General features: G+C 42.1%; 2 protein-coding genes across 3 annotated transcripts in view; one reads left to right on the forward strand and one right to left on the reverse strand.

Moving 5' to 3' along the window:
- Positions 1-565: 565 nt before the first annotated feature.
- Positions 566-16,734, reverse strand: LOC138003827 (beta-1,3-galactosyltransferase 1-like). Of its 2 annotated transcripts, none has more exons than XM_068850092.1 (2): positions 16,397-16,734; positions 566-4,833 (listed from the first exon to the last, which is right to left on the reverse strand). In XM_068850092.1, exon 2 carries the CDS (start codon positions 4,808-4,810, stop codon positions 3,740-3,742), a length of 1,071 nt encoding a protein of 356 aa, XP_068706193.1. In that variant the 5' UTR covers positions 4,811-4,833; positions 16,397-16,734; the 3' UTR covers positions 566-3,739. The 2 variants fall into 2 exon arrangements, with proteins under 2 accessions (XP_068706193.1, XP_068706192.1); XM_068850091.1 differs by having other exon boundaries at positions 567-4,833; positions 16,419-16,712.
- The window catches only part of LOC138003826 (uncharacterized), a 19,303-nt gene continuing 17,777 nt past the window's right edge, over positions 15,975-17,500 (forward strand). The window contains exon 1 of the mRNA XM_068850089.1: positions 15,975-16,162. The gene's annotated coding sequence lies outside the window, so the exon portion shown is untranslated. The remainder of the gene's footprint in view (positions 16,163-17,500) is intronic.

Below are 17,500 nucleotides of genomic sequence, written 5' to 3' on the forward strand. Positions count from 1 at the left end.
CAAGTGACCACATCGTGAGACAAACGAGAATACCTTATTATTGAAAGGCGAAATATTTGTAACTTCTCGCGTACAGATTTTATTCTTTTTTGTTAAAATGGACAAAATCAGGAAAGGAAGTGATCTACGGAAAAAAAAAAATGGGGGTCACCGCGTATTCAAGAGAGTAAAATCGCTGCGAAGTTCTCAAAGCGATTGTTAATTCGCACTGTCACGTCATTGTGGGATATTTGCGAGAAGACCTGGGTCCATGATGCCGGCCATAAGCGACCCTTTGCCCGAGGGAGGATCAAACAATGGCGCGACTGGGCCATGTTTGTTTATCTTCACGGTTTCCGATGCATGACGTGTACGTGACATGCGCGAGAAGATGCGCAATAGCAATGGGCGGGAACGTCCTTAAACTAATTTCTGTGTTGGAGTGGAGGTTCCCTCTGAAAATGAAATGAAAGTCATTCAAAACAAACTAACGAGACTTCTTCATTGAATCCAGTTATCTCGTAACCAAGATAAATTGAAATACTCGCGTAGGTATGTAATTAACTCTCTTTTGTATTATAATACTGTTTACTACTGTAAAGAGAACCTTATATTAATCCACATAAGTCACATTTAATGCATTCTATACTTGTGACATACACACACGCGCGCACAGTGGAAAGGACGGGACATATCGATGTCAAGATTTAGGATCTTACGAGAGAGATTCAGGAGAGTAGGAAGAAACAATGGCCCTTACTCAAACGCGCGAGGGAGGAAGGTAAGACAGCTTTTTTCAGCAAGAAAGAACCGAACGAACTCTTTTTCGAAGGACACTTAAGGATAACTTAAAGGACTTAAACTGCTATTAGCTTACTATCGTTTATGGCCGATTTTATTTATCCTTAGTTCAGTTTTCTTTTTTTTCTATAGCGGGGGTTTCCTGATGCAAGTCGAAACAGTACCAATTCCCATGAGCTGCGCGTTGGATACAATTATCACCAGCTTTTGTAATGTTTTATTGTGTTTTGTGTTAAAGTTTTCTCTCTGTGTCGACTGGTACCTTTTTAAACCTCAAGGGTTTTCATTGCGCTCAATCAACATGCAATTTGGATGTGAAATTATTATAATCATAACGCCCGGTACCTTGAAATATCATTTTACCTTCATTCGAGATAAGTTACGTAGACTTTAAGATACTCTCTTTGAATGTGCGAGGGCTTCGTTCACCCACAAAGAGAAAGCTCTCTTCCTTTGGTTGGATCAGCGAAGGTATGATATTGTTTTCCTTCAAGAAACTTATAGTACGCCTGACGTCGAGGACGTATGGAGGACACAATGGCAGGGTAAGCTTTACTTTTCACGTGGCTCCAATCACAGTCGAGGAGTGATGATTCTGGCTAGAAGTGACCTAGATTTAAAGTTAAAATCAATGTAGTCGGATGAGGATGGTCGTTTTATTATAATGGAGGCCGAAATTCAAGATTCGTCGTTTTTGCTGGTTAATATTTACGCACCTAATAAAACTCCAGATCAATGTAGCTTTTTTGATAAGCTGAACAACAACATAGAAGAATATGTAGAGAACACAGAACGTTGATTAATTGTTGGTGGGGCCTTAAATTGTCCCGCTCAATCCTGGTTTTGATTGTTCTGGTGGTAATTCATCCAGAAAAGACTCGGATAAAAATATTCAAGACCTGTGTCTTGATTTCGATCTAGTAGCATTTAGCGTGCTCGGAACCCACAAATTAAACGTTTTATTCAGAGAAGACTGGATTACTGGCTGATTAATGACTGTTGGTAAGAAGATATTGAAAAGTCTGATATTCTACGATATTGTACTTTCTAAAAACTCTGACCATTCGGCAATAGTTTTACACTTAAATGGTATTGCCAAACAAAGGCATGGCCCTTCTTTTTGGAAATTCAATGGAAGTCTTGTAGATGATGTCAATTATATGTTACACTGATAAACGAAAGCGTACCAATTTGATTAAACGAATTCAGAGATACTAATGATAAAAGACTTCTCTGGGATCTAATAAAATGTAGAATTAGGCAAGTAACAATTAAATACAGTAAAAAGAAGGCAAGTGAAAAGCCAGAAAAGATCTCCGAAAGTGAAGCGTCTTTGAAGATTAGTGAGGAAAAGTAAGTAAGTTAAGAAAGCTTAATATCCCACCACCGGACGCTTTTAGGCTTATGTCTGTGACGACGCGCTTCCTTTGGAATGGCGTGAAAACCTTATAACATCTGCTCGCGGTATTTGCAACGAGCCCTGTGTTACACAGGATCTGATGCAAACTTCCTTTAAACGGCCAAATAGTTCAAATCAAATCTGTTGTGTCTAAGACTATTAAGAAAGAGCTTCGGGATAGAGTAATCACTCCGCCAACTGCTCATGCAGTTAAGTTTTATTCGTCAATTCCCGGGTGACGTCTTGGATTGGAAAAAACTTTATAGCCTGCCTTATCGCGTCACTTCTCATACGAAATCACATGAATTTCAGTACAAAGTTTTGAATAAGTGTCTAACCACAAATGTATTTATTCACGCAGAAGATTGGCATTTATCCTTCCCCGGCGTGTTCTCTTTGTGGAAATGCGGATGAGACCCTTGAGCACATTCTTGTGTATTCCGAGAGTTTCTGGACAGAGGTAAATTAAATCTCTTGGTGATCAAGATGTTAAGATTCAAAGGCTCTCACTTAAAGATATATTGTTTGGGATGTTATTTCGCGAAGATGAATTATATGTAAACCATATCTTGTTGCTTGCGAGACAATATCTGTACTCTTGTAGATGCCACAAAAAATTACCCCGTATATTGGGATATTTATCGCAAAAATTAATATAGCATATCAACTTGAGACAATGATTTCCAAGTCAAACGTTGATCGACTCCCTGTTCATTACTCGAAGTGGGGCAAATATGTAAATATTATTCTATCAGTCTGATATTCTTGTAACTATTCTACCTTGTGTATTGTTCTTAGTCTAATAAGATGCTCTTGAGGCTTAGTAACAGCATTGATATTTTTTCAAAGTATCTATAGTAAACATGTATATTTTAAATTTTATTTTAAGGGCGGTGCCTACTATTGTTTTTGAGCATACGCAGTCTGGGCATCTCAAGATACTTGGATTTCCTATCGGTGATGCTTACAAATACAGAGATATTTTTGCGCGCTTTAAAATTATGCAGAGAAAGTAGATGCTAGTAAGACTGGTATTCTTGGTATCCAAAAAGAAAATGGGGGCAACCATGCGTTTTTCAGAGACAATTGAGCTTCAATTTGAGAAAGAACGCCACACATGGCTTTGTATTTTAAAGTTTTTTACAAATATTGTTCATGAAATATCTCTGAAAAATGCGTGGTTACCACGAATTTTCTTTTTCGATTTTAGTAACACTTGTTAAGATCTACATTTCCCGCATAATCATAAACCGAGGCAAAAATACTTTTGAATTAGTAGTCGGATTATGTTGCTGCTCGCTCGCTCGCTTCGCTCTGTCAGCCGCAACCAGAACCTGCGAAGGGGCTGTTACCACTTTTTTGCTTTGCTTGTTTTCAGATTACATGGTGATACACTATAGTTCGTGAAAAGGGACCGTCAATGCTTATTTTTCTTGAACAGATCTTTTTTAGGCTCATTACCTTAATATGGTCTCCTCAGTCGGTCCCTGAAATCAGACTAGACCAAATTTCTCCATGATTAATTTAAAAGTTCTAGTTGACATACATTTAGCTTGGGTTTTAACGGGACATTAGCCCCTTGATAGCTTTGGTTAAGCTCGATCTCGTGTAAACACGATGTATCAGGTTTATGGCCGCGGAACTTAGCAAGTCTCCCAAGACAATTCCCGAGGGAACATTTAATTTATTTTCTGGGGTATCAAGAATCGTCCTGTCAAGACCCCGGTTAGCATTGAATAAATCCATACCCGTATCAAGAGGCTCCACGCCTATCTTTTGAACCAAATAACCCATGTAGGCATCCTCTACGGGAAAGGGCGTGTTTACTTTCGACGCATTCACTACATCTAAAAACAGATCCAATGAGAAAAGGTAAAACGGTTCCAAGCAAAACGGAGGGTAAACGTCCTCTTTGTAGTCTTCCTTACTGACATACCACGGATTCAGGATGTCGCGGTGAACTTGCGAATTTCGTCTCACAAGCCCAGCATAAAGTTTCCTGGGCGAACTGGAATACGTCTTCAACAACGTGGCAAGCTCTGGTACCTTAACATAGACATCATCGTTTGCTTTTGCTATGAAAAGTGGTTTTATGTCCAATGTTGTTACCCACTTAAAGGTAAGTAAAGTCTTAGTTACCAACAAACGATAAGTCTCCCTTAAATTCACGCGCAGGATGTCTTTGTGGAATCTTGATTCGCTTTCCACGCCCTCGTCAATGGAAGAGTATCCGTCGAATCCCATCGTGAAAAAATATGTAATATTCACAATGCCACCCGAATCGGAAAGAGAGCTAGAAGCATTTGCCGCAAATTTCCAAGATGATTGCTTTGCCCAAGTCTTTCTTAAAGTATTTCTCCTTTCAAAATCAGAGGGAGCCGTGTTAATGATAATTAGGAGAGTAGTGTTTTGCAGCATTTCTGGCACAAGTGTAGAATGCAACGTAGAATGGACTTTGTTGCGTTGATGATTTGGTTCCAATTCCCAATGAGGATCTGGTCCAAGATCTGAGGTCCTTGCCTTGTTACGTCTCCACGTAGTTCTTGATTGAGGAACAAGTATCTTTGTGAGAATAATCAGGATAACGAGAAGGGCGATTGCCTTAATAGCAATTGCAATCTTGTATGCCATTTATGGTTGATTTTTTCAAATAGCTGTAGAAAATTAAAAAAGAGGACAACATCATCGAATGGATGTGAACAAGGCAATCCTCTCTTAATAAGGAGCTTAAGCACCAATTACGTCTGGCCCTACTTGTTCATTGAAAGGCTGGATAACCTTATCCAGTGGTTAAATCGTTATAGAGTGAAAGGGTTTATAAGTGCAAATAATATGCATATTCACAGTTACGCGAGCAAATACTTAAACTGCCACTGTCACCAAAAAATTTCTTATTTTAAATTTCTTTGGATTTCAAAACTTGAATAGGACCATCAGTCCCAAGTGAAATATCTGAAACATTGATGAACGTTCAGTGTCACTGAAGTTCTTGTTAGTTTCTCAATGCATTTTATTTACTCGGGTAAATATTGCTCTTCATTAACACTTCTCAAGCTCTCCACAGTCTCTCCGAGGAGTCTTTTGAATGTGTGTATAAAAAAGTTGGGTTGTTGGTAGCCTGCAAACGCAGACGTATTTCCGGCGGTCGTTTCTCTCCCCCGAAAAGTAACGTCTGCGAGTTCGAGCTGCAAAACGACTTCTGTGACGTAAAATCTTTTGTTAGGTTTTTGACCAATCAAATTGTATGATAGAAGCAAGCTCGAGTTACTCTTGTGCGACTTCGCGCAATTGCGTGTCTGAAATTCAAGCAATACAGGCAAGATTCTCAGTTGTGGAGCGTGATTATGAGTGATACAAACAACCATGAACGAAACTCCCAAGAAGATTTCTCACGATTGTGAATGCTGCATTCTTTGTAGAGGGAAGTTCTCGGCGGCTAAGGAGAAGATACGTGTGTTTGGTAAAAGCAATGTTGACATATGTTCTTTGGTATATCGTGCCACAAACGTTGATCTTTCTGTTTACGTCGACTGTGAAAAGCTGGCCATTTGTCGCACGCAGTGCTACAATCGTATTGTGCGATTCAATAATGCCATGCAAAAGGTGGACGAAATTAGCGAAGAATTTAGGGGATATTTTGGCGGTAATGTTTCCCTTCGTGTAAAAAGGATGGCGAAAGACAATTGCAACACACTGGAGACGAAAAAAAGTCTGGATTTCGGAAGTGCGGCCGCTACTGATTTGCATGTTGCGGAAACCACAGCGGAAATCATATCGTTGCGAGTCCTGGAATTGGTCCACGTCCTATCCAGTTTGGTGCCTTCGTTCCTACGCAGATTCCAGTACAAGTATTTATTCCATCAAACCGCCAAAACTTAGTTCAAAGAGCTTTTCCTGGTTTTAGCCCAAGATATACGTCAACCCCGCTTCGCATAGCTGAAAGTTAGAACAAAATATCCTTTCCAGAAACGGACGCAAAAGAAACGAAAGTTCGTCTTACAGTGGAATATCCCAGCAAATCAATCTGCAAAGAACTGAAAGACGACTTTGCATCTCTCGGAAAAGCGATTGTCGCATGGCTCCTGCCAGCGAATTGCCAGAGCCGTGTGGAAAAATGAGACGTTAAAGAAATATTCATTGTGGAAAAAGTTTTGCAGCTGATGACGCTACAATTGAACGAATTGTTCTCTAGACGAAAGCCTTCACTCCTCAGAGCGACAACAAAAGAATACTTAACACAATTTGATTTTCAGAAATTGATCTCTGAGTGGAAAGAAAGAGCTCCCATTTTTTATGCCTTCTTGGTTACATGTGCGAGCTCTCAACAGGAAAATCCTGAATGGTTCCCCAATGTTGCAGTGGCTGGATCAATACTGCTAAAGCAGCGAAACCCCCACATGAATGGATGTGCCACAATTTTGGGGCTGCTTCTTAAATCAAGGTCTTTAGAGGTTAGTTCGATTCCCTGATTGATTTTTTAATTCAAACACAATTTTTTTACATCTTCTGTTGGTCAGCGGCTACTCGCACGATCATACGTGGGGGAACGTCGATATAGTGCCGCCATATTGTATGTATTACTACGAATAAAGGAAGTTCTGTTACTAATACCGGCCCCCAGACTTGGTGTCAGAAGTGGGGAAACACGATGGCGAACCTTAAAAGACCGGAGCTCAAACTTGTGGGAAATGTGAGCGAAAATTTCAAAAACTTCGAGTTACGATTCAACGATTACTGTGTACAAGCCAATTACCGCGACCTCGCTAAAGATCCTGTTGCAGAACGAGCCGCTCATTACAAGAGTCCTCTACTAGAAATTTCAGCGTTACGATCTGCACTTCCAGATGAAGCTTTGTCCGTGGTCAGATACACAATCGAACCTCAAATTCCAGACGAAGATAAAAAGAAACCCTGGATTTGGATGGATAAACTACGAGCCCATTACACAGGCAGCACAGGAAGTTCACTCCTGACCGATCGATACAAGTTTTGGACCTCTTCACAAGGCCTTCACGAGTCCATTCAAGAGTGGGAAGTTAAGGTGAGACACGCTGGCAGCCTATGTGGCTATGGCGGTCTTAGTGATGAACTTTGTAGAGACAAATTTATATTTGGGTTGAGTGAGGATAACATACGTACGGAGTTGCTTAAAACACATATAAAACCTGACAACTCTGAGAAGTCCCTGTCCGATGTAGTCGCCGAAGCGAGAGCTATTGAGTCCGCCAAGCAGACAAACAAGTTAATTGCAGATTCGTCCAAAGGAATCGACGAACATGTCCACTGGACGGGCCTTAGACACAGTCAGATGAAACTTCGCAGGGAGCCTGGTACCTGTTTTTGGTGTGGAGATCGGCGTGGTCCACATCCATGGAAATTATGTCCAGCTAATGGAAAGACCTGCACCAGCTGTGGTGGAAATGACCATTTTGCCCGTGTCTGCCTAGAAGACCGCAAACTTCCAAGCCCCAGTATCAGACCTACTTGGAGACCACAAGGCAGGGGCCTTCAGGGCAGCCAGAAACGTGATCCACGTACAAACTTCCGACCAAGAGACCTGCATTACACCGAGATGTATGCCACAGCAGAGGACCACGCATCCTCCTATGACCAAGATCACGACTATATATACTCTTTGGGCACACAAGTTCACAGCATTGCATCCGTCGAGAAGTCAAAACGATATTTCACAATCCTATCACTTTCAGCGACGGGCCGGACCTTCAAGCAATTAAAGTTCCAAATAGACACTGCAGCAACCTGCAACACCATCGCTGCCAGCACCCTGCGCTCTTTCTTCCCAGACAGCAAAGTAAAGCACTCCCCCTACCGCCTACACCCCTATGGAAACTCCAAGCCACTTCATCCTGTTGGTCAGGTGGAACTCTTGTGCGAAAAGAACAACAAGTTTGACACCCTTATCTTTCAAGTCCTGCCAGACTCCTGCATTGGCATCAAGCCAGCACTTCTGTCTGGCAGTGACAGCGAAAAACTAGGCATAATTAGAGTGCACGCGGACGAGACTCATTCCCTTCACTCATCAGCAGACCACAATGCGAGTCCCAAACACTATGACCTTCCTGGCACACAACAGCATACAGTACCATGCGAAAACAAGGTGAACCCTACGGCATGCAACCATCTCCAGCAACTCCACGAGACCACAGCCAGCCCGTGCAATCCACCACCATCACCTTCGGCTCCAATTACTATTCCTTCAAACCGCCGACTTCCCCCGCCAGGCCAGCTGCAACTTCAGGACATCACACGCCAGTATGCTGACACATTCGAAGGCCTTGGCCGGCTTGGTCCACCTGTACACTTTCAGATTGATGACAGTGTCCAGCCCGTTCAGATGCCCGTCCATCGAATACCGGTAGCGAAAAGAGCAAAAGAGAAAGAAGCCTTAGATCGTTATGTGCAGACAGGCGTCTTGGTCAAAGTACATGAACCAACCCCATGGTGTTCGAATGAATTAATAAGAGAGACACCCAAAAAATTCCGCGTATGCATCGATCCAAGCCAGACGGTAAATAAGGCCATCCAGCGTCCGAAACATCAAATGCCCACGCTAAATGAACAGCTTCATAAGCTTAGTGCAGCCAAGTGCTTCTCTCTAGTGGACGTTAAAGAAGGCTTCCTCCACATTCCCCTAGATGAGGAATCCTCATGGATGACAACCATGCATACCTCATACGGCAAATACAGGTGGCTCCGTCTCCCATTTGGTATTACTAGTGCACCAGACGAGTTTCAAATGAGGTTGACATCTGCATTGGAAGGCCTGGATGGGATAATATGTATAGCCGATGACATCCTTGTGTATGGGGAGGGCAACACCTTCGAGGAAGCCCAGGCTGACCATGACCGAAGATTCGTCGCCTTACTGGAACGTTGTAACCAAAAATCCATCAAGCTCAACGCGGGCAAACTGCGCTTTAAGCTTAAAGAGGTCAAGTTCATGGGCACAATTATCTCGGATGATGGTTTGAAACCTGACCCAGACAAAGTAGCGGCAATAACACAGATGGCCACACCGCAGAACAAACCAGCACTCCTTCGCTTCATAGGCATGGTTAACTATCTTTCGCCCTTCTGCCCCAACCTAAGCTCTGTGACTCAACCCTTACGCATGTTGACCCATGACGCTGTACCATTTTCATGGTCCATGGCTCAAGAAAAAGCCTTCAACAAGGCCAAACAACTGATTTCGTCCGCCCCAGTCTTAGCCTATTATGATCTTCGGAAACCAGTTGTCCTCCAGACGGACGCCAGTGATAATGCTGTCGGCGGCGCCCTTTTACAACCCAGTGATGACGGCAAACTACAACCAGTTGCCTTCACCTCGTCAAGCATGAATCCTACAGAACAGCGCTACTCTCAGATCGAGAAAGAGTGCCTAGCAATCTGCAACTGCTTCGAAAAGTTTGACCAGTGGCTGTATGGCAAGACTGACATTGCAGTCCACACAGATCACCAGCCATTAGAAACCATTATGAAGAAACCACTGAACAAGGCACCAGCCCGCCTACAACGAATGCTTATGAGATTACAGCGATACCAGTTCACAATAACGTACAAGAGAGGACCGACTCTCTACCTGGCAGACACACTCTCTCGCGCAGCCCTCCCCCACCCCATCACAGCCCGAGTACGGGACTTTGATGTTTTCAGAATGGAGATGGAGTCCGATTACAACACACGGAATCCGAGACTAACGGAGATCACTGAAAACCAGCTACGTGAGGAAACTAGCAAAGACACCACACTGAACACCTTATACAACGTCATTGTCAAAGGGTGGCCAGCAGACAGAGCAAGCATCCCCGAGAATCTGCGGCCCTACTGGACTTATAGGGACGAACTGTCAGTGAAAAATGGCATTATTTACAAAAGCGCCCAAGTTATGGTACCTCACTCGATGCAAAAGGACATGCTTCGCAAGATCCACGCCAACCACTTTGGTGGGGAATCGAACATACGTATGGCACGTGAAGTCCTCTTTTGGTCCGGCATGCGAAAGTCCATCCAAGACATGTGTGATGCGTGTAGTACTTGCGCCCAGTATGGTCATTCTGCACCAAAACAACCAATGAAATCCTTACCAATACCAACAGGTCCCTGGCAGATAATCAGTCAAGATCTCTGTGAGCTGGAAAAGCAAAGATACCTAGTGACTGTTTGCCATTTCTCTGACTGGATCGAGGTAGACAAGCTAGAAGATACCCTTTCCTCCACAGTCATTGACAAAACAAAAGCTCACTTCGCGAGATATGGTGTTCCGGCAATCTGCCACACCGATAACGGTCCACAGTTTATCAGTGAAGACTACAGGAAGTTCTCTGTCGAATACGGATTTAGGCATACCACATCATCCCCTTACCACCCTAAGGGTAACGGAAGAGCAGAGGCTGCCGTCAAAGTTGCAGAATCCATGTTAAAAAAGGCTGATGACTTCCACAGCGCCATGCTGATATACAGAAACACACCACCTCAAGGTCACACCTACTCACCAGCCCAGCGCATGCTGCTACGACGCACCAGAACCACACTCCCCACCACCGATCAACTCTTGAAACCCACCATGCTAAACTTTGAACTCGTTGAGGCGGAGATCTCCAAGAAAAGACGCGATAGCAAGACCTACTAAGACAAATCAGCTAGTTTCGAACAAAGACCACTTGTCACTGGTACCTACGCTTACGCCAAACCACCTCCGCACCAGCGTGGGAAACCATGGATCTATGGAGAAGTGCTCACCCATGAAAACCCTCGGTCTTACACAATCCGCACTGCTCACGGCCGCACGATTCGAAGGAACAGAGTCCACCTGAAGCCCGCTGCCGCGCCCTCCTGCTACCATACCCGAGCAGCAGTCGAAGCAAGCACACCTCATACATCCGCTTCCCAGAAACTATCACTTGACCCTGCAGAGGAAACACAATCCTGTCCACGCCCTTCAGCTCACCCCCAGCCTACGCCTTTTGGGACACCCCTCCTTCAGACCCTAGTCAATTCACCAATCAAAGGCTCTGCACCAGTTGACCCCCAAGTCCCTAACGCACCACCTCCGGAGACCCCACCACAGCCCCAGGAGCTGCCAGGATCACCAGTCAAGCAGACCCGGTCTGGACGGATAATTAAACCCCCCGAAAGACTGAAAGACTACGTCACAAACTAGACATCAGGGTTTTTTTTATCTATCAGCCTTGACTAAGAGTCTATGAATATACAAACACTTAATATGTAGCTCTCTCATCACCCTATTATGGACAATAGAGTATAGGATACCCGCTGTATTAGTTCCAGGCTTCGGGTTTTGGGTTATAGTTTGTTTTGCCTCCTCGTCTCTTTCTTTTGTTATTTTGTAAAGGGGGGAGATGTTGGTCAGCGGCTACTCGCACGATCATACGTGGGGGAACGTCGATATAGTGCCGCCATATTGTATGTATTACTACGAATAAAGGAAGTTCTGTTACTAATACCGGCCCCCAGACTCTTCTACTGGATGATGTATTTTCTCTTGTGTGTGTGAATTCGTAGATGATTGTATAATTGAACAATGTGTTTCCTTTTGTGAGTTCTTTGATTATTTCACTGAAATTTATTTGAAAACGCCGCCTTTGTGGTTAGCAATTTCTGCATGATAATTTCTTGCTCAAATATGTGGAGATGTGCCCTGTACATTTCAATGTTGGAATGTATGGAAATAAATGTGCGGGGAATGCTAAAATCCTGTCAGATCGCAGGCTATAATTATACCTGAGATAGTTTTGTAAACTGCTTCTAACAATTCCCTTTTTCTTACTGGTTATAGCTATTAAAAGCAACTGGTTGAGGTAGGAGGATTTTGAAATAGTGCCAAAATACAACAGATAATCTAATGAGTACAACATAGTAATATGACATTCCACTGGTGTCAAAGGCTTCTCCTATTTACCCTGTTTAACTGTTATTTTTGTAGGCAACACTGGATCGCCTGGCAAAAATGAAAGTAACTTGTTCCAGAAGTAAGGTTCGCGATAAATTAGATATCATTAGGGAAAAGCATGATCAAGGTGTTTTAGATCTGAAGAAAGAAATGTCTACAGCCCAGGAGTTTATTACAGAAAAGGCATCACAGGTTACCATGTTGGATGGCAATTGTCGCAACACTTGATCCTTTATCAGGCTGTTAAGCGGAGAAATCACGACGATGATATTATTCTCGTCAGTTGACTGCAAGCACGAGTATACCAACGGCAAAGCATGGTAAATCAACGACTTTCCAAAACCCGTTGGAAGATTTACAAAAATATACTTCTTCTCTTGTACAATGTATTTGATGGACTCCTCCTGGTGCGTATTCAAACTGTCAAAACCAAAAACATTGCAAACCTGGTTGAACGCGTCGTTGAACGCTTCTTCCAGTGTGTCCGCCATTTTTTCGTCACGAGAATACGTGGCTACCGCGCAGGAATCCTGCGAGTTAGTTCTGGATTTTTTAGAGCTAAACGGTGATTGGTGAATAATTCTTACGTCACAGAAATCGTTTTGCAGCTCGAACTCGCAGACGTTACTTTTCGGGGGAGAGAAACGACCGCCGGAAATACGTCTGCGTTCGCAGGCTAGGTTGTTGGATGAGGAAAGAAAATGTTTTTTTTTTTGTCATTCTCTTCTTGGTATTGTAAATAGTGTATTGTATTAGTAGTAGTGGATGTGCGGTAAAATTAAAAAAAAAAACAAAGAAAGAAAATGTGTGTGGCGTCATTGTTTCATTTCTAAAATTACGAGTTTGCTCGCAGAAGGCATCATACTACTTCAGGAACCCATGAAATGCATCGTCTATCTTTCATACTCAGTCTGGGACTCGGGGACAACCCTTTGTCGAGTAGAGTTATTCATAGAGCGCCTTTCGTGGGGTTCTCGAGGTTAAAAGCCCAATCAAAACACAGCTATGTCAGTGCTGTTGCCTTACGTCATATAACCACTGCACTTTTAGGCCATCCTCCTTTTTTTCTCCGTTTAGCGTCGTCCGACCGACCTAAATTTTTGCCATTTAAAAAAAAAAATAATGATGATGTAGTTAAACCATTTTATGTCGCATAGAAGTTTCGGTGGTTGATCCTTTTTCCCATGTTGGGTTCTCGTCTTGTAGTTTTCCAGGTGCCGCAGGCCTCCGATTTGGAGACTGCTTGTGATTTTTTTTTTTTAGGTTTTTTTTTTTTCAATCCGACCGATCGACCCAATATCAGGAAACGCATTTGGCCTTAGCGGGAAAAAAACGTCTCTGAAAATAAATATACTCCAGAAAGGTTTGTTTGTATGAAGGAAAAAATGAAGAAAGGCTAGAGGCTGAGGCTCCATTTGATGCAATCACAAATTGACTTCAAAAAGTAAAAAAAACTTGTTAACCTTAGATAAATCTCCAAGCTTTGATAACGAGACAGTTATTAGCAATCAAAAACTGATAAATTCTTGGGTGGTGAAAGTACTAATGGTCCCCCACACATTCTTTGTAAAATTTCGAATTTTCAAAGCATCATTGCTCAGAGATTATCTTGTATTTTGAGTTTAAATTTACAGACAGCTCATCATGCAATGGACTTTCAATACTCAGTATTTTGTTCACGGACAACTGATTAGAAAACGTTAGCCTTATGCTAATGTGCCAAAAAATGTCAAAAAAGATTCCGGAGGGTGTTTTGTGCAGGTTGGAAGTCATTGCTTTACCAAAACTGAAACCGGCCTGAACCTTCACAACTTGGGCTTAAACATTACTTTTAGGCCTAACGTTAGCATTGGTAACGGTTTGGGTTGTTTCAGGTATGGTGAAACAATGACCTGCAACGTGCAGTTTACACTCTCTGCAAAGATTCCCCTATGACAAATTAAACCATACCAGGAGACCATGACTAGGAGCCTCCATATACACTGGGTGCTTACCATTTAGCCAAATAATCCGGATGGAATGATCGTTGCATAAAGGTAAGCGATTTTCCGGATTTAATGACCAACCGGATGAGAATGGCGCTTACCATTTACTACACAGCATTCCATCCCGCATATTTTACTCGATCTTGTGAGAAAGGGCCTGGAAACGGAAGGTTCTCGCAAATGGTAAGAGCATTTTGCGAATTCCGTTCCGAACGGAAAAAGAGGACTACCTCTGGAGGTTGTCCACAATTTCCGAAAAGATTTTCCGGAAAATTGCCTTTCCATTTGACCTCAAACCGAAATTTCCGGATTTTTTGGCTAAATGGTAAGCACCCACTATATCCTTGAGTCAACCTTTGCCCGTATCTTTCTATTTTTAGAACGCCACGAGTTGTTCGGATATGCACGCACTGTTTAAAATGGCCAATCAGAATAAAGTCATTGTCTAACGAAGACAAAAATAACAAAAACAATGTACACAAATTGTGCGAATTGATGTAAATTGATGTAAATGTGAATCTCCTGCTGAAGGGTTGGTTCTAAAAATAGAATGATACGGGGAAAGGTTGACTCATAGGGCTTGTATGGGGGAGGCAAACTACTACTCATGGCCTCCTGACCATACTCTGAAAAAAAAAACATGGTTTACTCTTCGTCTATTACACCTAGCTTGACTTCAACCGTCTTTCATAATACTTTTGACGATTTGTCTCAGAAACACGGCGAGGTTTCTTCTGAGTGGTGTAATAGTTTTAGAACTAAACAGGGAGCTTAAAGTGCCCCTAACCCCAAAAATTTTTTTTCGCTAAAATGAATCTTTGCACCTGTTCGAAACGCATAGCTGCCATTTTTTCCTTTTTCTAACAAATCCTTCCATTTTATAGGCTTCGAAAGTTGCGAAAATCCAAGCATCTTTTGTTCACGACCGATTCAGAAGGGGATTGGGTCTATTCCTGATTTGACGTCACAAACTACTTTGCATGCATTTTTACAAAGAGTTAATGCAATGTAAATTAGTTTGTGTCGTCAAATCAGGAATAGACCCACTCCCCTTCTGACTCGGTCGTGAACAAAAGATGCTTGGATTTTCGCAACTTTCGAAGCCTCTAAATTGGCAGGATTTGTTAGAAAAAGGAAAAAAATGGCCGCAATGCGCTTCGAACAGGTGCAAAGATTCATTTTAGCGAAAAGAATATTTTGGGGTTAGGGGCACTTTAAGAAACAAATTAAAAACATTAGTAGAAAATGATGATATAATCACTATCCTTTATGATATGCCCATCCAGACAGATAGAACAATGACATAAAAACGCCCAGACATTGTGATCAAGAATAGGTGGTTAAACAAATGTACCCTTATTAATATTGACGTGGCCATATCATAAGATAAAAACACTCTCCTTAAAGTATCAAAGAAACTCTCCAAATACAAGGATTTGAAGATAGAAATGGCATTATGTTGGCGAAGTGTCCCAAAAATAAATTGGTAGGGGCGGTTTCAGAGTAAGAATAGAGAATGAAAGATTCACTTTTTAATGCTCGAGTGGTCGTCAAAGCCTCAAATTTGGTGATTTCACGTCGTTCTTATGCTGAGTACGTACAGAACGATTACTTTTCCTCTTTTAACTAATGATATATACCACACGATAGCCTCGGTGGAGATTAGCTTACTCCCGTCTTTGATCTTGCTTAATTTAGGGTTTAAAACTCTTTTGCTTAAATCTGCGCAGCGTGAAAACATCCATGAAAGACACAACAGTCATGACGCAAGCATTGTGTGCGTTATATGCAAATCTTGAGTTTGCAAGTTTCCACAGCAGGTGCGCGTTCATCCTGAACAACTTTCTCATTCATTTTGTGGCGTATCATTCACAAAAATCTTCCTTACTTGATCATTTGTTTACCAAACAAATCCGGCGACTTCGCGACTTTCTTCCTAAGAGCCTTTAACCTTGCAAAATGCGTTACTTCGAAGGCACATTACTGGAAACAGTCAAATTATGTCTATATTCAGTCTTACCGTTCACCCAAAGCTGGCTAGAAATTTACTGTTGACATGGTCTCAAGGTTGGTTAGAAGAAAATTGTTTTATGCTCTAATGAGTTTCAGTTTTGAAGTCGTTCACTCTAACAGGTAACATGTCGCATGTCGCGTTTTATTGTGGTTAAAACCACGCCGCATCGCTTCGTGGTAAATTTAACCTGACAGTATTAAAACACTCCCAGAAGCTGTTTAGCCAAGGTTCGACTAAGTTCGTTCCACAGGTCACGCCTGTCATTAAAATTAAGTCTACTTTCTTACTTTTACGAAACAAATGACTCACAGTTTCGCTCCATAGCCAGGTTCTTCACCGAGACCCAATGGTTTAGCTTCATTCCTTGCAAAATAACTACGGGAGCTAACTAAAACTGAAGATTCATTTTCCGCAGAATGAGCGTGGTGACATAAGCATAAATTAAAAGAGTTTTACAAATTCACAAGCGGTTGCCAAGCAACACCACCAAAGTGTTATATAAATAGCTCTATTTGTGCTCAGACGAGGTGAGCAACAATCTTCAAACAGAACATTCGTCTTTCCGGCTTGTCTTTCATATACCGGATCCGAAGTAATTTATGTACATAAAACAGAATAACAAAGAGAACATAGCAATACTTAATTATCAAGGCGTAATCTGAATAACAATGGTTCATTCGTCCTGCCCATTTTAGTCCGGTATATGAAGGTCTACCCGTCTTTCCCCAAATCCTTTAAATAGTGAGTGCTGTATATATACCACAAGATAGTCTCGCTGGAGATTAGCTTACTCCCGTCTTTGATCTTGCTTAATTTAGGGTTTAAAACTCTTTTGCTTAAATCTGCGCAGCGTGAAAACATCCATGAAGATTCATTTTCCACAGAATGAGCGTGGTGACAGCCATAAATTAAAAGAGTTTTACAAATTCACAACCGGTTGCCGATGCCGAACAACACCACCAAAGTGTTATATAAATAGCTCTATTTGTGCTCAAGATCATGCGATTTACTATGCAAATAAAAGACGAGGTGAGCAACAATCTTCAAATAAAACATTCGTCTTTCCGGCTTGTCTTTCATATACCGGATCCGAAGTAATTAATGTACATAAATACACCACACCACCAAAGTGTTATATAAATAGCTCCAAAGGCCATTGAGGTAATCTAGTTCTGCTAAAAGAATGAATCTAATCTATAAAAGAATGTGTAACCATTAATTATAACATAGTGCTGAGACAATTGGCTAAGGACGGTGCGTAGTAATTCAAAGGTATTTTTGGCGGTTTATTGACAATGCGGGAAAAGCCGATCTTAACAAGTGTTGTTGAAGTGTTGTTGAAATCCAATCCCCCAATTTTAGTTTTGGAAAGCAAGAGCACATGCCAAGTT

Source organism: Montipora foliosa, chromosome 5 (assembly GCF_036669935.1).
Source record: "Montipora foliosa isolate CH-2021 chromosome 5, ASM3666993v2, whole genome shotgun sequence".
Classification (NCBI taxonomy): Eukaryota; Metazoa; Cnidaria; class Anthozoa; order Scleractinia; family Acroporidae; genus Montipora; species Montipora foliosa.

Bases quoted from the DNA above. Each gene is read 5' to 3' on its own strand.
- LOC138003827 (XM_068850092.1), bottom strand. From the start codon at position 4,810: ATGGCATACAAGATTGCAATTGCTATTAAGGCAATCGCCCTTCTCGTT.